The 26,244-nt window shown below is 42.8% G+C and overlaps 3 protein-coding genes across 6 annotated transcripts in view; 1 reads left to right on the top strand and 2 right to left on the bottom strand.

Moving 5' to 3' along the window:
• Positions 1-324: 324 nt before the first annotated feature.
• On the bottom strand, positions 325-7,382 carry PIGM (phosphatidylinositol glycan anchor biosynthesis class M). The gene has a single exon (XM_032154020.2). It carries the CDS (start codon positions 7,380-7,382, stop codon positions 6,111-6,113), a length of 1,272 nt encoding a protein of 423 aa, XP_032009911.1. The 3' UTR covers positions 325-6,110.
• Positions 7,383-7,658: 276 nt separating this feature from the next.
• The window catches only part of KCNJ9 (potassium inwardly rectifying channel subfamily J member 9), a 61,084-nt gene continuing 42,498 nt past the window's right edge, over positions 7,659-26,244 (top strand). For 2 of the 3 annotated variants that reach the window (XM_032154008.2, XM_032154016.2), the window contains exon 1: positions 7,659-7,745. In XM_032154008.2, coding sequence (XP_032009899.1) covers positions 7,723-7,745 — 23 coding nt within the window. In that variant the 5' untranslated portion in view covers positions 7,659-7,722. Of the gene's footprint in view, positions 7,746-23,456; positions 23,493-26,244 lie in introns of those variants that run through there. The other variant, XM_032755527.2, reaches the window with a different exon arrangement.
• KCNJ10 (potassium inwardly rectifying channel subfamily J member 10) overlaps positions 12,657-26,244 on the bottom strand; it is a 32,679-nt gene continuing 19,091 nt past the window's right edge. Inside the window, exon 2 of one of the 2 annotated variants that reach the window (XM_032154021.2) lies at positions 12,657-17,702. In XM_032154021.2, the coding sequence (XP_032009912.1) occupies positions 16,563-17,702 (1,140 nt within the window). In that variant the 3' untranslated portion in view covers positions 12,657-16,562. The remainder of the gene's footprint in view (positions 17,703-26,244) is intronic. The other variant, XM_032154022.2, reaches the window with a different exon arrangement.

Genomic DNA, 26,244 nt, shown 5'->3' with positions numbered 1-26,244 from the left:
TGGAACTTAATGATGTGATAACACTTTATCAGTGGGGTATGTTTCTGTTTTTACTGTTAACTAACTGTCTATTCATCTATTACAGAACTTGACACAGGGCCTGGATCTATAAATAATTGCCAAAAAAAAATGAAGAGCAAAGGTTATACATTTCCTTTGTAAAATGAACTGAGCTTCAAATATTCATGCTCCAAATTATGTTTAAATAGTCACTATAAGTGTCATTTCACTTTATCTAGCAGACATAGCAATTAGCAGAGTGCCTGAGCAGCTAGAAATGTTCTCATTTAGTCTGGTTTTTGTTCAGGATAATGAATATAAATGCTTGTTTTGACTAAATGAATGGTTCTCCTAGGCCAGTGCTGAATAAATGCTTGTGCTATTGTGACGCTTCTGACCCAGGCAGGAGACATGTGCTTCTATCTCCAGAACAGCAACCCCTGAATGACCCCTCAATACAATGGAGAAAAGAAGTGCTGTGTAATTTAGGGGCATAAACCAAACCTCCACTGCTTAGAGTCAGCTTAATGTCTGACAGAAATATACAAAACTGTAAAGCCTCAGCCAGATATCTGAATAATCTGTCCATACATTTTTCACATATCAGTATTTATTATCTTTTCAAAGGAACAGGTCAAGAGGAGAATAAAGTTTATGATCAAAGGTAGTCAAACATTTATTTTATATAATTTCCTTGCCTACATCCATTAGATTTGGGGAAAAAAGGTTCAAGTTTACAGTGCCAGAACAGCTCCTTCTTTACAGGCTTGTAAACAGTGACTTGTTCTATGCCAGCATGCACACTTTGAGCATATCAACTCACTTAATCCTTACCAACAGTTCTATGAAGATTGTGCTATCATTCCCATTTCACAGATAAAAACTAATGTATCTAGATATGATAATCTTGCTCAGGATCATGCACTGGGATTTGAACCTAAGTAATCTATTCTCTGATGCCGTACTATCAGTGCAGGACAATTTTTAACTGCATGAACGCACACTGCAGAGCAAGAGCAATTGAACAATGATCATTTGCCTTTTGGAAATTATGGCCACATACTTTGTGTAGCTTGATTTACAAACAGCTTGGCTAAAAAGTGGTTCAGTAAATCAACTTCTTAAAATAGGCTATGAAGGAAAAGTGCATGATGAAGCCAGCAGTAAACAAAGAATTACACAATTTGGTGAGAGAGGGTTTGGAGGTGAAAGAGAGTTGTTAAAGGCCTGGAATCGTTGAAGAGAAAAGTTTGGGGATGACAGTGACTTGGTACAACTGAGAGAACTCCCCCTCAAAAGATTGGAAGGACAAATTGATTGGCAAGACACTTGACAGAGCCAGTGTTGAGTTCCATTTATTTTGGAGTAGTATGCATCTGCTGGGTTTGGTTACTCTGGAAAAATCCAAAACATAATATAATGGAAAAAGCACGGGTAAAAATCACTTATTAGCAAGTTATTTAATCTTTGAGCCTCTTTGTTCATCTATAAATTTAGAATATGAATATCAACTTTGAAGTGTTGCTGTGAAAATTAAATAAAACCATATATGGCGGAACAGGTGCCCAAAATTGGTTAATCATGAAAAATTTACCATCATCAAGTTGTAAAATAATCAGCTATTGTTGTTGGGGCAGAGCTTGCAGTTGGAGATTGGATATTAAGATTCCAAACATGTATAATCTTTAATCTGGAAAACCTACCAGATAAAACAAAGAGATTACCACCCCCATGTTTTTAGGGAGAGAGACAAAAAGTATGACACACAAAAGAATTAATTTGTTCAACTTTGATGGAAGGTAAACCCCTTTAATTCTCACTTTGTTTTTAGGACTAGGAAAAGATTCAAACTTCTTAATTATGGATTATCCATCATGTTCTTTCCTTCCTCGGAATCTTTGAGATCCAAGAATGTCTGTTCTGTAAGATGTAACAAAAAATACCTGAAGAAATTTGAAAATGACAGAATGTTACATCATAATATGTAACAATTATGGTTTTGTAAGAAAATACCTTATTTTTAGGAGATGCATGCTGATATATTTAGTGGTGAAGTTCAATGATGTTTGCAACTTCACATGGTTCAAAAAATTATATAAACATATAATTATACATATACATAAAGCAAATATGGCAAATTGTTGTTGAATTTAGATGATGGCAACATGAGTAGTGTTTAAAATAGTTAGGTCAGCTGGGTGCAGTGGCTCACACCTGGAATCCCAACAGTTTGGGAAGCCAATGAGGGAAGATCACTTAAGCGATCTCCCTCTTGCAACATAGCAAGACCTCGTCTCTACAAAAAATAAAAAGATTAGCCAGGCGTGGTGGCAAATACCTGTGGTCCCAGCTACTTGGGAGGCTCAGGAGGAAGGATCACTTGAGCCTGGGAGTTCAGCTGCAGTGGGCCATGTTTATACTACTGCACTCCAGCCTGGGTGACAAAGCAACATGTTGTCTCAGAAAAATAAAAAAATAAAATAGTTGGGAGTTTTTTTGTTTTAGAGGCAAGGTGTTGCTCTGTCACCCAGGCTGGAGTGCAGTGGCACAATCATAGCTCACTATAACCTCCTCGAATTCCTGGGCTCAAGTGGTCCTCCCACCTCAGCTTCCCAAGAACTTTGTTTTTTTGTACAGATGGGGGTCTCACTACGTTGTCCAGGCTGGTCTCAAACTCCTGTCCTCAAGTGATCCTTCTGCCTCAGCTTCCCAAAGCATTGGGATTACAGGCATGAACCACCATGCCCAGCTCTTAAAATAGTTTATAATAAAACATGAGGGGTGGGGGGAACCAAGAGGTTGCATTTAGGGACAATCCTAGGTATAACTTTCCATCTTTTTCCTTTTCTATTCATAGTACAGATGGTTAGGGGAGAGGGTGGTAATGCAGAAAACAACTGATATTAGAGAAGTAACAATAAATTCAGCCACAAGTCAACTAACTGAAAGACAAGTTCTACACAACTTCTGAAACATCTTGAAAAAATCCAGATGGTGAGAAGTCAGTAACTAAAATCAGTGGTTTTAAGAATTCTTTTGCCAGGAAGGAACAAAGCAGTGGGCGGGAGTATTAGCCTTTCCAATGGGCCTATCAAGAGAATTTATCTAGGAATATTTAGGAACCACATTCTAAAGATGTTACAAAGGCAATTACAGAAGAAAATGTCATGTAGTTCCCTCTGTTCAGAACACACACAATCTTGAGAACCATCCCTCTTTATCTAATAATTAATGCTTACCTGTAAATGAACATACCAATCTTAAGGGGTGGTATAAGAAAAAAAGAATTATGTAGGAAATAAGCCAAAGTCTTATAAAATTTGGAGGTGTTATTAAAGGACTAAAAAGGAAGCAAAAGGATTGTGATAAGAAGCAAAAAAAAATTTTTTTTTTAAATAACCAGAAAACAAATTAAAAAATTAAAATCCCCCAAGAAACCAAATTAACTCATTTTTTTAGTTAACTGACTAAATGTTTCACAACATACAAACTGCAAAATATCTTTTGCATCCCTTTAAGAAAACCTGCCTTTCTTTGGTAAAGAATTTCTTGCAGGACAGGTTCTAAAGTTTGAAGTTCCCTCCAACAATCCCAGCAAAAATGTTTCTAACTTCTAAGAATGTCCTAACAGAATGAGCTAAAACACAGAAAATGTTGAAAGTCTTATTTAGAATATTAAAAACTGGAAGCAATCTAAAGGTCTAACAGTGGAAGAATGATGTATTTATAAAGTGAACATACATGTGATGTCCAACAATTCCAACTCTTAAGTATGAAGAGTAAGCCACAATAAAGAATGTTAAAAAATAATAATTAGTAAGTAAATATAATTATAAAACCATGTCAGAAATACAAAAAAAGGGACAATTATATTGGAATGATGAAATTCGATTTCTGTTTCCTGCCTCCTCCCTTGCTGGCTCTATAATTTTTTTTTTTTTAATTCTTAGAATAGGAAAAAAAGGTAAGAATGCTATGGCTGGAAGGCCACTAGTAAACAAGCACGTATAAAGGGTCCTCAAGACAAGACCTAATATGGGTATGAAACTAAATGTTATAAGGAAGGTCATTGTCCTCAGCAACTGACTCTGCTATTTTTACCCCAAACAGGAGCCCGTACAAAACCACCCCATTCTTTCCCTCTTTCTAATGAAAGGTCCCATAAGGTATCCATCCAAGAAGTGCTGCCAATAATAACATTGTTAATTGTGACCAGCCTATAGACATCTTATTTGCAAAGGCTTTTAGGCCTGAACTGACATGAAATATGCTACTGTGGAACTCTTTTTGTCTTTTTGTGAGTGTTTTTTGACTGCAAAAGAACAGTTTATCAAATTATTTATCTTTTAAAAAACACAATCACAAAATCATATTCATAAACTGCTACTGTAGTGTTAGGGAATCCCAAGCCTAGACAGGCTGTTTAATTTAAAAAAAAAAAAAATGTAAGGATGCTTGTTTAAACAACTCAGAAAGCATTTTTCCCCCAGAAATACTATAGTGATAAAGGAAACGATCTGCCCACCTAAGCCTCATTTCCACAATCTCCCTCTAAATTTCCTGGTCTAGAAAACCCATGGCTGTTTGGGATGCTTCTTATGCTTTTCCGGAGTTTCCCTCACAGGTCTGCATTTCTATAATGGAATTTTTGATTTTTTTTTTTAAGCTAAGAAATGTCTTACTAACAAGTTGTTTTATCACCTAAAATCTACTATTATCCATTTTTACAACATAGATAACACTTGGTTGACTTAAATTCTAGAAGAAAAAAGTCTTGCTTTAGCAATCAAAAACTTAAAAACAAAGGGGTAAGAGGATACTGAAATGTACTAATAGTTTGTGTAGGACCTCAAACATTAAAGGCAAGATGATAGTTTTAAAAATGTAATAACTCAAGTCTAAACATGAATGAATTTAAATTTAATCCTTTTTGTGTGAAACCAAATAGCAGTCTAATACCACTGGGACTAAGTGCTACAAAACTAAGTAATAAAACAAATACATGAAACATGATTACAATTTAAATTCTTTGGATTATCATTTTTTTTTTTTTTTTTGATATGGAATCTCACCCTGTCGCCCAGGCTGGAGCGCAGTGGCGTCATCTCGGCTCACTACAGGCTCCGCCTCCCGGGTTCACGCCATTCTCCTGCCTCAGCCTCCCGAGGAGTAGCTGGGACTACAGGCGTCCGTCACCACACCCGGCTAATTTTTTGTATTTTTAGTAGAGAGGGGTTTCACCGTGTTAGCCAGGATTGTCTCAATCTCCTGACCTCGTGATCTGCCCGCCTTGGCCTCCCAAAGTCTTTGGATTATCTTTTAAGCCCCCACATTTAATATAGAAGTTTAAAACTCTCTAAAATAATACTAAGCATCTTAGTATTATTTAATACTTTTATATCTAAAAAGTTGTCCTTCCTTTTTTTTTTTTTTTTGAGACAGGGTCTTGCTCTGGGCTCAAGCAATTCTCCCACCTCAGCCTCCTGTGCAGCTATGACTACAGCGGTGCACCACAACGCCTGGCTTTTTTTTTTTTTTTTTTTTTTTTTTTGGAGACTAGGTCTCACCATCTTGCCCCAGGTGGGTCTAGAACTCCTGGACTCAAGCGACCCTCCCACCTCAGCCTCCCAAAGTGCTGGGATTACAGGCAAAGGCCACCATACCCAGTCTAAGAATACTTTTTGGATTTTCACAGCCGTCAGGAAAGCTTTAGAAAGAAAAGATGGGGGTTAAAAGTTAAGACACAGCTTAAGACAGAAGCATTGTAAAACAGGAACAAATACTGGCTTAAACCTGATGTCTCTAACTATATTCCTCTATTTTAAGAATCTTTTAGTATCTGATAGTTTCATCAGCCTTTCCATTTTCCAATATGTGACCTTTATTCCCACCATGTCCCAAATAAACGAGTCCTAGGATTTCCTAGAAGGTGGACCTTAATTATTGTGTCCCTTTTATATATAAGGCAAACATTGCTTTTAACTTCTGTTGGAACATGGGAACTTTCACCAGAATGATTAGAATGTTCAGAAAAAATGTCCCAAACCTCTCTTCTGGTCCATACAAGACAATCAGAATGTAACACAGTAGCAGAGGGTGTGGAACATACACTAGTCATATTTGATTCTCACTGTCAGGGGTTCTTCTTTGTAATGGGAAATAATTTGAATTAGGATGCAACAGTTGATAAGAAGAAAGAACAAACCAGCTAACCAAATAAACAGAAAGGTGTTCTTTCCTTGAAACTCAAGAACATAGGCAGGAGCCAGCCATATGGCCTGCGCTATAAACCATAACATTAGGAGAACTACAGCTCTTTTCCAAGACATTCTTACTAGTGGCATCACAAGAGGCAGTAAGCAGAGGTACCAAAGAAAGTACTGGGAGGTGCAGACTTTGTTAAAAGTCACAAAAATGGACGTATGAAGAAAACAACAAAAAACGAGGTCTCTGTAATAGGCGAAAGACACAGCTGAAAGCAAGATGAGCTGTGGCAGGAATGCAGCAATTCCCAGGGAAAAACTCCACTTGCTCTCTGCAGTCAAATACAGCATGTAGAAGTACGGAGAAAAGTTGTGACGGATATCCCGCCTAGTCAGGTGATAAAAGTAGGTGTGTTCCAAAAATTCCCAGCCATACTCATAGTAAAAACCAAAGCTCAGGGCAAAAAACGTGAGTCCGGCAACTGCTACAAACAGCAGCACAGCCCGATTACACAGCCTCTTCAGGAGCTCGTACAAACGAGCCTGGAAAGTATACCGGAATTGACGGAGGCTTTTGTCATTGTCGCGATCTGGAAGCAGGTGGAGGGTTATGGGAAGGATATAAGTCACCGGATATATCTTCATATGCACCGCGAAACCATAGAATACAGCTGCACACGCCACGAGTCTTTTCTTTATCAAGTAGAGGACCATCAGGACCAGAGAGGCGACAATCGAGTCTGCATTACCGCGGCTGGATACTGCCATAGGCAGGGGGTTAAGAAGCCAAAAGACACAGTAGCCACAAGCCTGGCGGCGCCCCAGCCCCTTCAGCAGCAGCAGGCGGTATAAGAGGAAAGCGGTGAGGAGGTCGCAACTGATGAAGAGAAACTTTCCAAAGAGCTCGCTGAGGTAGATGTTGGGAGTGAGAAGCCAACCCAGCAGCGGGGTGTAACGGTACGTGGCTCTCAGGTAAGGCGAGCGCCCCTCCGTGACAAAGCGCGCGGCGTCGGTGAAGACCTGGTAGTCGATGTCCGTATACCTCACGTGCAGGGTCCGGTCCTGGAAGACGCCATAGAAAACCAGGGCGACTCTGGCTAGAAAGGCCACACCAAAGACGCCGGCTGGAGCCACCTTCAAGTTCAGGAGCCATTCGCCCCAGTGCTTGGTCGAGCCCATGATCTGACTGTGCGACAGCTGCTTAGCCCCAGCTCCAAACTGCCTTGGTACCTCTAACCTTCCCTTCGGTTCCTCGCAGCAGGTGGCCGCCGCATCTCCCGCCCGCCAGGCTGCCAACCGAAAGGACTGCGGATTATCACTTCCGGCATGAAGCTCCGCCCCCGTACTGCTACCTGTCTCCAGCCCCGCTCGGGCTTCTCAGCCCCCTGAGCCAAAAACTTGCTTTCCCCTGGATGGACGGGCTTGCTTCCTCTTCTTCTTCCGGTGGAGGCGGGATTTCCGGTCCCTGGGAGGGGAGACGTCCGCTTGCCGGGAAATCAGGCACTGGCTTGAGGATTTTATGGAGTGGAGTGAGATTTCTTTGTAAGTGACAACCCGCCGCCCCCGCCCTTTTCCCGCGCCCCATTTCCAGTCCTCAGAGGAAAACGCTCCGACGCGTAGCGAGCTGCGGGCTGCGCGCTACATGCCTCAGTCCTGGGCCGGAGATCCGAGGGTGAAAAATGTAGGAGTGAAAGGAAGATAAGCCTTCTCATGCTTTACTCCACTAGCTCGCCGGTATTCACCGGGGATTTGTGGGCCCCCGCACAGGACAGGATGAGTTGAAGGGGGCTGACTATGTATGTCCCATGCAATATTGGAGGCATACTTGTATTTTTAAATTACTAGTTGGTAATCAGAGATTCAGATTTAAGTGAGCAGCTTGTATTTTATCCGGCAACCCTAAGTGAAGGTGATAGGAAAGAAGACAGGAAAGCGTCACAAAATTCCTTAACTTGTCAGCCCCTTATGCCTCAGTATCTTTGTGTTTGCTACTTCTTCTGTCAAAGTTGCCATCGGCTCTCCAATCACTCTGGCAAATACCTACTCAACCCTTCAGGCCTCAGTGCAAGTGTTAGCTCCCAGCTCCCACTCACTTCCTCATCACGCAGAATGAATGACTTAGATGCCAGTCCCCTCCCCTGTCCGAGGATAGGTGGACTGGGGCGGACGGGATCTAAGCTCCAGAAAATCACTCACACAGAAGACCCTGCCATGCTACTAAAAGTTCTCCCAGTGCTCCAGAACTCCCTGGTCATTCCTTTGTTACAGCATTTGTCACACTGCTTTGTAATAACTGTTTTTGTTTGTTTTGCTCTCCTAGTTTTCCATCAGGACACTTTGAATTCTTTGATATCAGAGATTATCTTGTTCTTTTCTCTACCTCAACATCTAACACAGTACTAGTAGCCATTCAGTAAAGTTGAATTGATTTTAGAGGTTCCTACTGCCAGAATATTTCTAGAGTGGCATCTTTGGATTGCTCCCAACTCCCAGTTATTTTCCCTTTTAAATATCCTTTATGTATGTCAAGGTCCCCTGCTCCCTCCACCCCACTCCAACCCTACTTCCATGAATTTCTTACCAACGACTGTAACCCATTCGCTCTTCCCTTTCCGTGGTTACTTAGTGCACTTACATAGTCCGCATTGTAGAATTTGATACTTTATTTTAGATTGTATTCATAGCCCTCACAAGAGATTGTAGGGTTCTTGGGGGTAGAAATTATATCTTATCCTTAATTTTTTTCAATTATGTGTAATTTATTGTAGTCTTAGGCACATGGTAAATGTTTAGTAAATACTGACTAATTGGATATTATAGAATGAGCCTGCGTCCTATGGGAAGTCTTCTAGACTAGAATAAGAAAAGGAGGTGACTTCATCCAGTCTGAACATGCAGCTCCCAGGACTACCTGCTGCTTATCCATCCTACACTTCACATTTATCCCTTGGAGATGAACTGTGTTGATCTTATATATTCCATATTCATATTGTGATAGCTCTATGTCCTTTTATATGCCTTGGTATAATTACATGCCTTAGATTGATAATTCTAACCATTGTTTTTGCAGTGTATTAGCCATATACATAGTGGCAGCACATCACCACTCATACAATGATGATGATGATGATTATTACTATTATTTGTAATAGCTGGATTTGTTGAGGACTCATTTGCAATGTACCAGGCATTATGCTAAGTACTTTTCATGTAAGGTAGATATTCCCACCTTTACAAATGAAGAAAACCAAGGCTTAAGGAGATTAAGTAATTTTCCTAAGTCACATAGCTAACTAGTGGCAGTGCTAGAACTCAAAACCCAGTGTGTCTGCCCTAGAATATCTTTATCATTATGTGGCTGACTTGCCAATAAAATGTTGGTCACAAGTTCTAATTTTCCTGTGTTTTCTCTTATTGATCTCTCATCTGGATATTCTGGATATTCTCTCTCACTGTGACCCTTTCTACCTCTGGTTTATTCTTTTCTTCTGCAAATAATAGATAAGTGAGGCTTAGTTCCCTAAGATAGAAAATATGGGAGGTAGGTGTCTGAGGATTAACTAAGTAAGGGTCCTTGTGGCTGGATTGGTTTCAGTAGTATAGCAGAAAGGTTTCAGTCAATCTGTCCCTACATGGCTGTCCTAGTAGAGAGATGGGAGGCACCAAATTTAGGCAGATAAGGAAACAACTAATAATAAAACAACAACAACAACAACAAAAAAAAAACTAAGCATGTCACTGAAGTCAAAGGAGTGAGATGTAGATAGTAGTTGTGGGAACGAAGAAGAGACTGGAGTCTGTAAAACAAATTGGACAGAGAGGTCCAACTTTAGTTACTATTTCTGGGTGGAAGAGATACATCACAGGGTCCGAGGACCCCATATTGAACTTTTTGCATTGGGTTTAGGGATTTATCTTCTCACCTCTTTCTGAAAGAGTTACATTTTTTTCAAATGCTCAACTGTTCATTACCTCCTGGACTGTTACTTACAATCCTTCTTAATTCCCCCTTTCACTATCTGCTCTTAGATTTCTATCCTTTTAGAGCCAGTGACTAAGGAAAGCACAAACATGGATCGCTCAACTTTAGTTTCCCTAGCAAGAACCTTGTCCTTGTTCACTATGCTGCATATACTTCATTACCCTTCCATATCCACTATTCATCTTTTTTGCCCTGTTCTGTGTTCCAAGAGAGGCTGTATGGGTAGCGTCACTCAATCTCCCTTGTTCTCTGGCTTCCCATTAGAATAGACCAGTGGGAGGCACTAGCAGATCTTTGGCAGTGTCTGGAATTCCTCACCTAAAGCCATGGCTCCTGTTGAAGCTATAGCTCTCTCCTTTGGGTACAAGTCTCATGGTTCCAGTAACTGTCCCTTCAGGTTTAAGGCTGGTAAAGGCGTCCTACTCTGCGAGTGCCTGGGCACATCACCGTATCTTGTTGATGTATTAAACTTGCCCATACCTTTGCAAATAATTTCTTCATTAAAACATGTCCACTGGCCCTTTGAGTATACCATCTGTTTCCTGCTAGAACCTTGACTACTTTAATCCCTTTCTTTTTCACTAGATTTTGTTCATATGTCTTGCTTTGTCATTTCTTTGGAATCTATTTCTAATTCTTTCCGTGCCCGGCATCCTGCACCTTAGTTCAGACCTTCAACAACTCAAATAATACGTAGCAAACACCTATACTATACTGTACCAGGATCTGTGACAATTGCCTTTCCCTCAAGCTTTAAAAATCTCTTAACTGATTTAATGTCTTATGTCTCAATTCTACTACCAGATTGATAATTAATAGTACTTTACTTAGATTCTTTCCTCCATCAAACATCTTCAGTGGTTCCTGACCGCCTAAAGAAAAAAATAATGAACGCTTTAGCCTGATATTCAGTCCCCCTATTTTCTGGCTTTACCTTAGCTTGTCATCCTATTCACCTATAAAGCCTCTGTTTTAGGTTTACTGTTCCCAAAATATGCCTTGTGCTTTCTTCTCATGCTACTTTCTTCATGCCGTACTTCCTACAAAGAGACCTGTTTCTCTTTACTTACTTAAATGCTATTTGGTTTTTCAATGTTGAACCCAACCCTCAACTCCTCTATAAACTCTTCCTAGACCTTAACAAGTGAAATAATCTCTCCCTCCTCAAAACAGTAATGTTTATTGTCTGTTCTCTTTTTTATTACAAAAATTAGCCATGCGTGTTGGCATGCGTCTGGAGTCCCAGCTACTCAGGAGGCCGAGGCAGGAGAGTCGCTTGAACCCGAGAGGCGGAGCTTGCACGAAGCTGAGATCATGCAACTGCACTCCAGCCTGGGCGACAGAGCAAGACTCCATCTCAAATAAAAAAAAAAAAAAAGAAGAAAATTGGAAGTTGGCAGGCGATGGAGAGAGTTCCACAGAAGGAATAGTAGGTGGAAGGTGCCATGATTGTACATCCCTTGATTCATGCATCATGTCTTATATTTCTTTGTTAGCTGAATGATACCTTCCACATAATAGGGACTCAGCATTTGCTGATTTTTCTGGAATCTTAATGTATTCTAACCAAACATGTTAGATTGATACCATCCCTTGCCTAGTTCCTGTCCCTGTGAAATGTTTCCCACAGAGATCTCACTCTTTTTGGAACATTCTGCTAATGTTATATCTGGCATTAGTACATGGTACCTGCTATTGCTTTTCATTATGTTTGTTATATGCTACTTGTTTTATTTCTGTTTTCTTACAAGTTTGTAGGTTTCTTCAACCTTTTAGGCCTTTTAGGAAGTATACATGTCCTATATCTTATATATCTCATATGTCTTAGGATTCATTCCTAGTATTTCCTAAATGTTGTACTTAAGTATTTATTGATCATGATAAGAGACCCAATTTTCTCCCTCCTCCTCTCTCTCTCCTTCCACTTCTGGGGAACAAGAGTCAGTGACCATAGGGTCTTTTGCCTCTCATCAGAGAAAATTCAGGGCTGGATATTAACCAGACCTTTCTCAGGCTACTGACAGACAAGGGTAGAAGAGAAATCCATTTCTTTGAGATTTGAGGGAAGAAATGCCTGGTGATTAGAGGAATAAGCTTACAAAGAACCTTGAGGATATATAAGGAAAACTGGCAACAAGACTACATGGTAGCATGGAAGGGAAATTGGGCTTGTGATCACTGGCCAAAAGGAACAATGCCCAGGATCCAAAGCAACTTGACTTTTATGGATTAAGCTGAGCCAATTTTCATACTCCTGGGTCTTAATGTTTTTTCAGTATTGTCCCATGAAAACCGAATGTGAAAGGAACTCGCTAAAGCAGGAGAGAAAAATCAAACAGAAGGGGCTTGGCCATGCAGTCAGAAGTTCTTCCAGCACAGCCGAATTCAACCCTCCACACTCATGGGTAGGCCTATGAGTTCAGACCTTGACAGTCTTGGTTTAGATTTCTAAAAGAAGCTAGAGTGACAACCAAAGAGTCATCCATTTTATTTAGTAGCTTATTCTTAACAGACAAAAACAAAACAAATCTTACACACCTTTTTTTCCTAGATAAATTTGACCTGGTTTAGTCTTTAGTGCAATGAATGGAAAAAACATCCCTAAATACTTCTGCATCAGTAGAGTTGGCCATTACTGAGCCTGGAGACCCATGCTATCTTTCCAGTAAAGGTAGTGTGTTACTGTACAAGTGAACTAGGTTAGCTAGCAAGAATAAAGGACCAGGGCAGCAGCCGTGGGGAGGGCACAGTGTCCTGGACTTGTAGCAATAGTATAACTGGCTTCCTTTCTCTGCTCAGACCTTATAGGGAAACTCCTGGATGATTTTATTAGGCTGACAGGGGTTGGGGGAATAATGGGGTGAAGCACATTGCAGAGATTTCGGAAGCTTCTCATGGAACTTCACCATCCCCCTAGAGCAGCTGGTAACCCCACTCCTCATTTTCATTCAGAAGCATCAAAACCAAAGCATCACCCTCCATTCCCAAATGCCAGGATTGGAACTCTTCTGGAATCCATGGCTTTCTCTTTGGGATGCTTGCAGCCACACAAAAGGCTGGGCCTCGACCTTGGGAGATCTTGAGCCCAACAGCTATTAGTCCTGGCGTTTGGATTCCAGGGTTGAGGCTTCCCATTAGTGCCTCCCATACACCAAGGTGTTCAGCTCCTGAGTTTGATTTCAGGGGCTAGAGCAATAGCAGCTCCCACCCCTGTGGAAGACAGGGAAATACAGTGTACTTCATGAAAGGGAAACCAAAGGGTGCTTTACTTTATTTTATTTTATTTTATTTTAAAAAGGCGCTACAGTGGCAGGACGCTGCTGGGGATGGGGGCACACAGTGTAAGTGGTAGATTTTCCAAGATTTCCCCTCCCTATTGTCCTCCGAGTTCCTCTCTTCCTGGTCCTATCAGTAGCATAGGATTCAACAAAAGCCTTCATGAATGCCTCTTTATTTCCGAAAAGGAACTTCTACCCCTCCCTTTCCCATTTCCAGACTTGAAATCCTTCATCATCTATCTCACTTCCATGTTGAAACCAGGACCACTGATTGTAAGCCTGGAAATCTGGGTGTCCTACCCCATAACCAGGCCAAGATATCTGCCCCCAATGCTAAAGTCTCTGAATATTTCCCTTCTGTACATTCAATATATTTGGGCATATATACATCTATATACATCTTTCTATATATATATTATCTCTGTTTCTTTCTTCTTAGATAAACCTTTCATATGTGTCATATCCTAATTTCCCAAGCCTCCCCACTTCTTGTTTGCGAGCGTAAGCAAGACTCAAGAGTTTCATTGATTTCACTAGGTCCCTCAGCATCGTTTCTTTCTCATCTTCACACCCCAGGTATCTTCCCCCATCAGTTGTTTTGCCCGTCTTCTGAAATCTCCCCTTTTTACACCTGTGCCTACTGAACCCTCCCCTTTTTACACCTGTGCCTACTACTCTCCTGATATTCCAAGTCCACGGTTGGTATGGGGGCCCATTTCTCACCAGACCTGGCTGCTTCTGAAGTTCGGCCTATTGCCTAAAAGAGGATTTCAGGTCAGAGGAGACAGACTATAGTCTAAAGAACCATTTAGAGTTAAGGTTGGGGGTAGTTGTTCCCTGTGGGGGGCTTGTGGGAGAAGATGCCAAATTGCATTAATAGGACAGTGTGATTTAAAGTGCAACTTAAAGCAAAGCCTGGGATAATAATGGAGGACATTCCAAAAGGGTAAGTCAGAAAATGTTTTCTTCTCACTTTTTCATCCAAGAGTCTAGAGGCTTGAGTCTGGGGTCTTAGAATAGACAGCAGGAGAATGGGAAGAAAGCATAGCATGGCAAAATAAACCAAATGGAGGTTAACTTGCCAATGGATAAGAAGGTACAGATACACACACACACACACACACACACACACACACAGCAGTACATCTTGTCCCTACACACTGAAAGAAATCAGGTAAGTCTAATGTTGAATAAAGTTGAGAACGCAGAAGCTGGCTGTTGGCCTTCTGTTCTCTGTTTCAGATTTTTCAAGTTTTTGTGTTTCTTGTTTTTATGCCAACTAGAAGGTAATGGTGGGGTTTAAAGTAGATGGACACTGAAGGGTCTTCGTTTTCAAGATATAGTTAGTTGAGTTAGAGGAGAGATCAATATAACAAGACCTTGTGCAATTATAGTTGGTGGCGATCATGGGTCTAGCCTCAAAATTTTGTGTTTCTCTGCAAGGCTGTGTACATAGATACATGTATATATTCTGTAGCTTGTAACAATTGGCTGAGACCACCTTAAATAAACTGCCACTTGATTCATAGTGGGACTATGCAGTACCACTATGTGGGGCTTCCTTGGTACCAAAGTAAGACCAGAAAGCACTCTAGGGATTTGGGGCTTTGGATAAAGCTCTGGTGCCTATATGCCCTTCCCTGACCCTTACCACAGACCCCACCAAGGGAACAAGGAATAGGCTGAGTTTGATCTCTTAAAGTCTGCTTTTTAACTTGCCTGAAAATGGCCTCATGGCAGAGGAGAGTAGAGATGACACTGATTTTCTTCATTTTATACCAAGTCTCAGGAATGGCTGAGGGAAGCCATGGTTATTTTAACAGAGGGTATAATTTCCTTTCCTTCCAGCATTGCCTAATGAAATAGCTGGCACTTTTCAGAAGGGCACTAGGAGGTGTAACTGAGAATAGTGGCTGCCAGCCACAGTTCTGCTTCTGCCCAAACCTTAACAAAGCATCACCAATTCTCAGAGGCTCTGTACAGCAGTTTGGAAATCTGAGAATTTACCCATCCCTCATGGTGGGATTGGGTTAACTTTCTGGGGGGTCTGTGCCCTGTGAATCTAGTTTCACTTGAGCATCCGTGTTAAGAGAGGAAGGCCCTTGCATTTTCCCTCCCTTCTCCCAAAGAGTTGGGGTTAAGGAAGAAGGATCCAGGCTGGGCAGGAAAGGAAGAAGAGAAGCCAGGTACAGTGTAATCTGGAATATTATTTTCAGACCTTTCCATGGGGCCTGGGTACTGGACTCTTTTCAAAGGAACATATTGGCTTGTGTCCTTCCATTCACAGGACACAGGGAAACAGATCTTCTCTGGGCTGCCTGGAAGATAGGTTTAAAGGTTTAGATAACAACTTGTGTTAGTCACTCCAAATTGAAGAGTTCAAAATCCAGGATAGATATGGGTGGTTATATGTTTATGTTTCTTGGGCCAAACCGAATTCTCTGAGAACAGAGGGAACTGGGTATCCTGAGAGTGTTCACTTGAGAAACTATACAGGGAAAATAGTGGTGACCATAGTTCTAGGTTATGGTCAGAAGTCACCAGCAGAAATCAGCTTCACGGTGGCAAACCCTGGCTTCTTTCAACAGAGATTGGTAGAAACCGTAGGATATATTGATATCAGATTCCTGTATTTCTGAAAGCACAGACCACAAAGTGACCATCAGAGAGAGTCTTGCCTTTGGGAACTTGCTAGATGGAAAGGTAACAGAGGGAGCTCCAGCCTCAAGTCACCAAACTTCATGGTGGTGGCGGGAGGTGGGGGGAGTCTATCCTTCCAACCACATGGTCCTCCTAATGTGAGTATCCAAGCATGGCTGAGGCCTTCTAAGCCACTTCAGCCTAATCCCTCTCTTTCCCCCATCCTGGCTTAAGGGAGGTATGTGTATTGGGGCAGAAGCTGGGGGAGTGGAAAGGGGACAGTGGGAGGCGAACCTGGACTCCAGTTGGCCTAAGCTACCAACAGGCCACTGGGTTAAAGAAGAGAGAGTGGAGGATGGATGCTTCGGGGGATCTCCAGTAAACCCGGGTAGTATTCCTTACCAGGGCATTGGAAGAGAGGAAAAGAGACCAGAGGAATGGGGGAATGGGAACAGGTCATCAGACATTGCTGATGCGCACACTAAGGGCACTGCCCTCCTTCTCAGCTTGCTCCCTTAATGACTCCTCCAACTTGAGCTTTTCAGGGTCTCCATAGCGTACAGTGCTGTCACGGAGGCCACTAGGAGAGGCCACTTTCACAACTTGGTCAAAAAGGCTGAAGTCAGCTATGTATTTACCACTGGCTGACAGTGAGATGGCAGGTGTGAACTCGTAGCCCCAAAGGATCTCCTCTGGCAGGTAGGAAGTGCGCACCTGACAGGTGGCACTGGTGGACTCCACTGTCCCACTTAGGATCAGCACCAGCTCAAAGTCACCCTCACCACTGCGAAGAGGGAGATCTTTCAAGGGACTGGTCTCATCTACCACATGATAGAAGGTAAGGGGTAGAATAAGGAAGGGGCTGTCAGAAGCCGTGTCTACTTGGAAAGTCACATTGACCTGGTTGAGCCGGATGTTCTCCCCCTCCTTGGTTTGGTGGGTCTGAAGCAGTTTTCCTGTCACCTGGCAGCCAATGAGGAGGCTCTTGCGCATGTTGGCAACTCGGATCATGAGGCAGGGCTTCCCATTGTGGGAGGCCACAACTGCATGCTGGCTGAAACGAATGGTCTCAGCCCGCTTCTTGGGCCGAGCAATCTTTGCCAGGAAGGTACCTGTGATGAAGATTTCCAGGATGGTGGTGAGCACCAGCTGGGCAATAAGAAGCACAATGGCCAGTGGACATTCCTCACTGATGTAGCGGAAGCCATAGCCAATGGTGGTTTGGGATTCAAGGGAGAAGAGGAAGGCTCCAGTGAGTGTGTGCACCTGTACCACACAGGGGGTGTGGTTGGCCGGGGGGTCCAGCTCCAGCAGGTCCCCATGTGCCACAGCTACCAGATACCACACCACGCCAAAGAGGAACCATGTGCCTGCAAAGGTCGCAGAGAAGAGCAGAAGCTTGTAGCGCCACTGCATGTCAATGAAGGTTGTCCACAGGTCCTTGAGGTAGAGGAAGCGCTTGTCGGCAATGTGCTCCATTCTCACATTGCTGCGACCATCTTTTGTCAGGACTCTCCGCCGTCGTATCCCTGGGCCCATTAGGGGCCGGCTTTCTGTCTGAGTGGTCTGACTGTAATACACCTTGGCAACTGACGTCATCTGGAGGGAGCAAGACAGCATAATGGAGGTTATCGTAGAAATCCAGCTGACTCCTAACCCTCACCCCATGGGAGGGAGGAATTAACATTCATTTGGGTGTCGCTTATGTGTTCTTATCTTACCAAATATTTATTGAGCACTTGCTATGTGCCAGGCACTGTGCAGGGGCTGAGGCGGGTGGATCGCCTGAGGTCAGGAGTTCGAGACCAGCCTGGCCAACATGGCGAAACCCTGTCTCTACTAAAAATATAAAAATTAGCTGGGTATGGTGGCATGTGCCTGTAGTCCCAGCTACTCAGGAGGCTGAGGCAGGAGAATCACTTGAACCTGGGAGACAGAGGTTGCAGTGAGCCAACATCGTGCCACTGCACTCCAGCCTGGGTGACAGAACGAGACTCCGTCTCAAAAAAATAAAATAAAATAAAATAAAATGACATCATTCTGCTCTCCAAGAACTCACAGCCTAGTGAGAAAGATGCCTATTTAGTAAGCAAATAATTGCAACACAGTCTGATATTTGTAATTCTTAGAGGAAGAGAGGCAGAAAAGAAAGAGTAGTAGCTTCACAGTTCCTTGAAAGTGAGGGTGAGACTAATGAGAGCCTTCACCACAAAACTAGTCCTCCGAAGATCTCTAATTTTGAAATAGGATCCCTCCCCACCCTCATGAATGGCTATGAAGCAAGACAAGCTATCCTGTTGAAATCCTTCCAGGCCAATCCCCCTTAACACACACACACACACAACCTTAATTTCTTCATTATCTGCTCTACCCCCAAGCCAGTACACACTGGTGATACTGATACTCATCTGATTCAGAGAATAGCAGAAACTACCTATTCTTTTACCCTTCAAGATGCTCTCTAAGCACCCAGACCATTTCATTTTTTATCATCATCATCATCATCATCATCTGTTTGCATCATCTGGGGAAATTTGGTCTGAGTTACAGTCTAGGGCAGTGTTAGGAAGAGTACAGATGGGACTTGAACAAAAAGAAATAAGCAGTGGTGGAGGAGAAACAACATGTTGAAACTTCCTGGCAGCACTGGGACATTTTCTCAAGGACTGGCAGAAATGCCAGATTGTGGGTGGCAAAATTGTTTTGACGGAATGAAGTAGAAGAGCTAGGAGTGTATATTAACTAGCAGCTATGTCTGCACAGGCTCAAATTCAGGATTGCTATTTGTTCTGATAGCAGAAAGTGGGGCAAGCCACTGAAATAGGAGACAATTCACTTAATACAAGGTGTCTGGCACCCTCGCCCGAGCAGTAACTTGTACTTTTCCAGCACAGAAATAATTTTAGTCACTTGAGCCCTTAGACCCTGGATCTGATAGCCAGATCTTCTGCGGAGCAGGGTGATCTCTGGGGAGTTTGGCCCTCCTTGGAGAGGCTCATTACATTCTCCATTCGAAAAAGTCTGAACCATTGCATTTTATGATTCTTCACACTGCCCACCCCGCCCCCCACCTCTATTTTCCCCATGGCCTTGCCCCTGGAAAACTTCGAATTATTTGGGCCTGACCAGTTGCCCAACCAGGTAGGCACTGAATTGGAGATCACCAATGGATGAGAACCCTGAGAATGTTCAGAGGCAAAAAGGATGCCCAATTTACTGGCCCACAGGCCATTTGGAACTTCTGTTCATGCGAGACTATTCAGCCAGACCTGGATGTCATTCACTCCCCTATTTCCTTGGCTGCTTTGGAACAAAAAAGGAAGCTTTGCAACTCTGAAGTTGGAAGAATTTGTATTTCAAGCCCAAACAAAGCCCTATTTAGTACTCAGTAGTAGTAATAATAACATAACAACCATACTGCCTGTGTCTATATACCATTTTAGAATTCACACATTAGAATACCTTCTCATTTGATCCTCAAACTCTTGAAAAAAAAGATGTAAACTCCTATAAGAGATTTTGAGGAATATTAGAGAACAGAAGAAGTGCTGTAAAATTGGAGATGAATGAACATAGTTTTAATTTTCAAAAAGAAAAATGAAGTACCTTTCACAAACTACAAACAGGTAAGATATTGATCCTAGGCAAGATTCTAGAATGGAATATTAAGATTATGAGTACTTAGGCAGGATGGAGGAAAGGAAGTTATCAATAGGACGCAGTGTGGATTTACTAAGAACAAGTCACATCAAAATAGTCTAATTTTGGCTGAGTGTGGTGGCTCATACCTGTATCCCAGCACTTTGGGAGGCTGAGGCAGGAGGATCGCTTGAGGTCAGAAGTTCAAAACCATCCTGGGAAACAGCAAGACCCCATATCAGCAAAAATTTTTTAAAATTAGCTGGGTATGGTAGCACACACCTGTACTCCCAGCTACTTGGAGGCTGAGGCAGGAGGATCGCTTGAGCTCAGGAGTTGGAGGCTGCAGAGAGCTATAATCATGCCACTGCACTGCAGCCTGGGCAACAGAATGAGACCCTGTCTCAAAAATAACAATAACCTAATTTTCTTTTATGATAAGGCTACTAAATTGACAAATCGAAGAAGTGCAACAGAGAACATGTACCTAAACTTAAGGAGATTTTTGACAAGATCTCTCATTATGACCTGGGGATAAGACAAAGAAAAATGAAGAGAATGCCAATCTAATTCGGTGACTTTAAAAATCAGTGGTACTGGTGAGTGGACCACGATAGCCTGGAATTCATTTTCTAATGATACACCAGAGAGCTTCATCTTTGGCCTTGCCCTATTCAATTTTCTTAACATGAACTTCATTCAAAACTATAGAATGCTATGGCCATCAGTTATGTGCCTGACAGAAAGCTGGGACAGATAGCAAATGCAAGAGCTGGGGCAGAATTAGGATCCAAAAGGAGTCAAATAAGTAAGCCAAGTCTAACAAAAATGTTAAGTGCTGGATTATGTACATGGGTCCAAAAATTACCTGAGCAAGTTCTGGATTGAGAAGATGTGATTTAGCAAAGCAGTACAATATAAAAAAATTAAACATATTAGCAGAAAATAATCCAATATGAGTTATCCATGTATTTTGATTGCCAAAAAAGCAAACTAATCTTAAGCTACTTCGGTTGAACTGAAGTCTCTAGAACAAAAAATGTAGTTGATTCTACTCTGCTCTGTTCATCCCACACCTGCAGTATCCAGCATCAAGGAATACTCAGGATATGAGAGGATTCAGAACCAGATCACATGAGAAATGATTGAAGGAAATAGGGAAGTTCATTCAGGAGAAGAGACAATCAGAAGGATATAATGGATGTGTGCAAATATTTGGTTTGAAGGGCTGTCATGTGATCAAAGGCTTGGACTTGTCCTTTGAGCTCCAAGAGGAACAATCAGTGAGTTCATACTGCAGGGATAAAGATTGCAAATTGATATTATAAAGAGCATTGTAACAATCAGGAAGACACTTTGGACAAGCACTTTGCAGAGATCCTATGGTGGAGATAAAAGCTTTGGATGGAAGATTGAAAGACTGTCTTGAAGATTCTGTCTATACCCATGGTGGGTCAGGATGCCTGCCTTCTCCGCCCCACTTCTACCCCTGCACTTTCTATGGTGACATTGAGGGATCCTTAACTGAAGTCCTAGCTTTGTTTATGTTGAGGGGAGATTCTACATATCTTGGAGAATGGAAGCTCTTAGGGCCCAGGAAAAGCCTTGCTTATCATTCCCAAAATATTAGTCTATAATTCCTTCTCACTTTAAAGTTTATAAAATACATAGTTTGATCCTCACACCATGAGGTAGGTAGGAAAGACACCATAGAAACTAAGGCTCAGAGATCTTTGCCCCAAGTAGATTGGTGGTAAAGTTGGAACAAGAATCCAGGTCTCCCAGCTCCTGGTCCAGAACTTTTTAATTGTAGCAACTGCTTTTGTGTGCCCCAGGTTCATTCTCTTGGACCTCATGCTCTCAGCAGGTGCCACTATGGTACCCTGTATATAAGACCACACATCCCAGGGTTAAGGCTCTAGACTCATGGGCACTGGAGATTTCGGCCACTGCTAGCCTCTTTGTTGCCTCTGGCTGTTGTGATTGCCACCTCCAGCTGTTGTGCCTGTGGTTGCCATCCTTTATATCTGCCACCTCCAGCTGTTATCTGCTGCTACCAGCTGTTGTGCCACCTCCCACAGCCAGGCAGCTTTGTTCTCTGCGGTGGCCAGAGTCAGAAGCGGATAAACAATCAGCTACACTCCACCCCCAAGCTGGCCAGGCCCCTGGGGAAGGAAGCGAGCCAAAGCTCCGGAAATCATCTGTTGCGCACCCCACCACCCCGGGGCACCCCCGCAAAATAAAACATACTCTTTCCTCTAGAGGGTGCTATTTCCCCAAAACAGTCCCCAGCCAACCAAATACCAGAGACAGAATTCTGAAGACCAGCCTCTGAGTGGCAAAAGAGACAGAAACAGATATTCACCTTCTTTCTCCTCGAAGAACTTAACTAGTGATCCTTTCCCTAAAAGAAAGGCCAGTCATAGCTACAGTGATGATCAGCAGGTTCCCTCAGCAAGTACCACTCCCACTTACTGCTACCCCTGGAAGTTCTTCCTGGAGCTGTCTTTTTTGGCCTGAGCACTCATTTATTTTACTTGAGAGTCATTTATTCTCCAGGATAATACATGGATTTATCAGGGCCTTTCTTGACTAAGGACACTGTTGTTCTTGTGACCTTTAATAACTTGATCTGTTGCTCCCCTTTGCTTTTTGCTATTTTGCTCCTGGGTTTCTCTTCCTCAAATACACTTCTGACTAGAAAGGATGCTTCAGCCCCCTCCCAGGGGCAGCAGGTACAGGGGAAAGAGAAAAGCTGCGCCCGCAGGGCAAGTGCTTTATCTGTTTTCTCTGTAGCCTCTCAGCACACCATTCATGATTTGGTCTCTGCCTACTTCTGACTTTACCCTTGACAATCTTTCACAGGTCCCCTGAACTCCAGCGAAGAGCCTCACTACTTAATCCTTTCTACCTTTGGACCTGCTTCTGCACTGCCCTGCTCCGTGCCTACCTAATGATCTCCTTATCTTTCAGAACTCGACTCAAGTGTTAGTTACTCCCTTTGACGCCTTCCCTGACTCTCAAAAAAACAATTCATCTTCTCTGTCCCTCCTGTCCCTGCCCAGAATGGGTTTACTTTACTATGCTTGCTCTTGTACATATTCTTTTTCTTTCTCCCCCCCGCAGATGGGATCTCACTCTGTCACCCAGGCTGAAATGCAGGAGTGCAGTGGTACAATCTCAGCTCGCTGCAACCTCTGCCTCCTGGACTCAAGCAGTCCTCCCACCTCATCCTCCTAAGTAGCTGGGACTATAGGCATGTGCCACCATGCCCAGCTAATTTTTGTACTTTTAGTAGAGACGGGGTTTCGCCATGTTGCCCAGGCTGGTCTCAAACTCCCGGACTTAAGTGATCTGCCCACTTTGGCCTCCCAAAGTGCTGTGATTACAAGTGTGAGCCACTGCACCTGGCCCTCTTGTACATATTCGTATTTTGAAGCATTATAGTGCTTTGAGATGGTTTGTTTATCATTGTTTACCATCTTTGTGCTCCTAATTTAAGACCACTGACTCTGCCTTTCACCTGTTTCCCCAGTGCCTAGTACAGTTTGTTAAGAAAGAGTAAGGGAATGACTGAAAGCCTGATCTGGATGGGCCAAGGCCCCCCTGAGGGCTGCAGTTTTTATTTGCCTCACAGGAGACACCTCGTTCACACAGACCTTCAGGAGGAGCCACTTCAGAGTGTGAGGGGACCCAGGTTTACACAGGCTTTGCTAATGCTGCAGATGCCTACAACCCTGTTTTCAGAAGGTAAGAAAATAAAAGCCCAAGATATCAGTCCTTGCTCTCTTCTGGGTCAACTGTTCCATTTGCAGGGGGTTGGGGAGAGAATGAGCTTTGTAAATGGCTACATAGCATTGGAGTTGATTATGCTAAATTAGGTGACTAGAAAACATGCTTCAACCCCCTCCCAGGGACAGCAGGTGCAGGGGGAGGGGAAAAGCTGCACCCACAGGGAAAGTGCTTTGTCTGTTTTCTCTGTTGCAGGAGCAAGTTGACTGAAAGGAGCTTTGGGATATGAATACTAAATGCATTCACTTCCAATTGTAAACAAATCCTTTCTTCTCCTACTTGCTGCTCTATTTTGGTTCCTAAAATAGTTAAAGGGACCATCATCCTACCCATTACCCACACTCAAAGCCAGGATCATCTCAAACTCTCTTCTTGCCTCAACTCAACATTTATCTAAAGCCATGTGCTGTGGATTTATTATTTGTGCCTCCTCCCCTTCATTCCACTGTCTTGTTTCAGGTCCTAATGCCTTGTGGCTGAATCACTGCATTAGCCTCCTACTCATCTCGTGTCTCTGTTCTTTCTCTCCTCAAATCCATCCTACATTGCTCCTGGGTTTCTCTTCCTCAAATATACCTCTGATCAGGAATCAGTGAAAATTTATCCATACTTTAGAAAGCACTTTCACATTTTATTCTTATGGCATTCCTATGAGATATTAAGATTGTAATCTTTGTTTTATAAATGAGGAAACTGAGGCTCAGAGAGATGGTGTGACTCAGTAAACTGTGGAATTAGATTCATGCTCAGGTCTCGTCTCCCAAATCCATCCACTTTTCATTTTACTATAATTGTCTTAGTTCTTTCTCTAGCTCAAAACATTTTAATGTCTCCCCATTATCTATCAAAGACAGGCCAAACCCAGGCTGGCATATAAGGCCTTCCACAGTCTGCTTCTGAACCTGCTTTCCAGCCTTATCTCCGACCACTTTTCTGCTATGGCACACTGCATATTGCAAGCAAACCAACCACTCCCTGCTCCCTGTTGTGCACACCCATGCTTTCCTGCCTTCCATGATCCTGCACTTCTCTCTTCCTGGGCTCCCCTTCCTCCTTGTCTTTACCTATCCAAGTCTTATCTTTCAAAGTCCATTTCAAAAAACCCCTCTTCCATGGAGCCTTCTCTGATTCCTACAACCTTAAGTAATGCCTCCCTTTTCTGAGTTTCCATATATGTATATCTATATCCAATTGTACCTGTAATGGCACCTCTCTTAGTACATGGTGTATCATTTGTATTCTACTACAAATAAGGTCATTGAAAGAAGGATCCAGCATTTTATATATATATATATGTATACACACACACATATATATATAAAAGTTATCCTAAAGATTAGCACAATGTATGACACATAGTAAGTGCTCAAGAAGTATTTTATGATTGACTTAAAAATAGGAGGGGACTCCTAACCCACTCCAGCCATAGGGGCCAATCTAACTGACTCCATCATCACAGGGCCAGGGAGATGTGGAAGTTCTTGTCCTAGGTAGAATGGATGGAACTTCACTCTGGTCCAGCACTTCTCACTCTGGGGCCTTCTCATTCCCCCTTCTTGTTTGTATCTTCTCTTGATTTTTTAATGATGTTTTCTTTTTTCCTTGTACACATGGAAACCCCAGATAACTAATTATCAACACTAATAGGTATGCAAACAAACCAAATGTTTTCATTTGTATTAATGTTGCCCACCACATTCAGTTTGAGTTGTGTTTTTGTTCATTTATACAATAAACGCTTTGTTATTGTTATTGAAACTGGGTCTCACTCTGTCACCCAGGCTGGAGTGCAGTGGTGTGATCATGGCTCACTGCAGCCTTGACCTCCTAGGCTCAAGTGATTCTACTGCCTCATCCTCCTGAGTACCTGGGACTACAGGTGCACACCACCACGCCCAGCTATTTTTTTTTTTTTTTTTTTAAGAGATGGGATCCCACTTTGTTGCCCAGGCTTGTCTCAAACTCCTGGGCTCAAGCCATCCTCCCACCTCAGCCTCCCTAAATGCAGAGATTACAAACATGAGTCATCATGCCCAGCCTCAGTAAACATTTTTTTTCCAGCAACTACTGGGTGCCAAATTCTAAACGAGACAATGGAATTATGGAGATGGATCAGATGTAGATTCTTTCCGTGAAGACCTTGCAATCTAATAAAGGAGACAACTGTAAAACAGGCAGGAAGTGATAAGTGCCATGGAAAAGGCATCAGTGAAGTACAGGAAAAGCTTGTGAAGGGAAAACTGACATCTAGTGCAAGGGAACAGGGTTGGGAAAGATGAGGAAATCCAGGGCCACCCAGGAAATAAGGAAGTAAGGATCCATTCATTTTGGTTGAAGCATTGGGAGCACATGAAAGATCTTAATAGGACACACTGGGAAAACAGTGATGTGCTGTGACCCCTCAACACCCTCTTGCTTTGTGGCCAGCCCCTGTGGATTCCTTCATGGCCAGCTGCAGGGCCAGGGTCAGGCCCTGCAGCTCCTGCAAGGGTCAGGTACAGAGCCTTGGCTTCCTCCATGGTGCTCTAGCCTGCTGGTCTGGCCTTTTCTTTTTTTTTCTTTTCTTTTCTTTTTTTATGGAGTCTCACTCTGTCTCCAGGCTGGAGTGCAGTGATGCAATCTCAGCTCACTGCAACCTCCACCTCCCAGGTTCAAGCGATTCTTCTGCCTCGGCCTCCCGAGTAGCTGGAATTACAGGCATGAGCCACCA

The sequence above is a fragment of the Hylobates moloch genome, unplaced genomic scaffold, assembly GCF_009828535.3.
Source record: "Hylobates moloch isolate HMO894 unplaced genomic scaffold, HMol_V3 SCAFFOLD_5, whole genome shotgun sequence".
NCBI classification, from domain to species: domain Eukaryota; kingdom Metazoa; phylum Chordata; class Mammalia; order Primates; family Hylobatidae; genus Hylobates; species Hylobates moloch.
The sequence above is the reverse complement of the archived record's forward strand: the minus strand, read 5'-3'. Positions and strand labels throughout refer to the sequence as shown.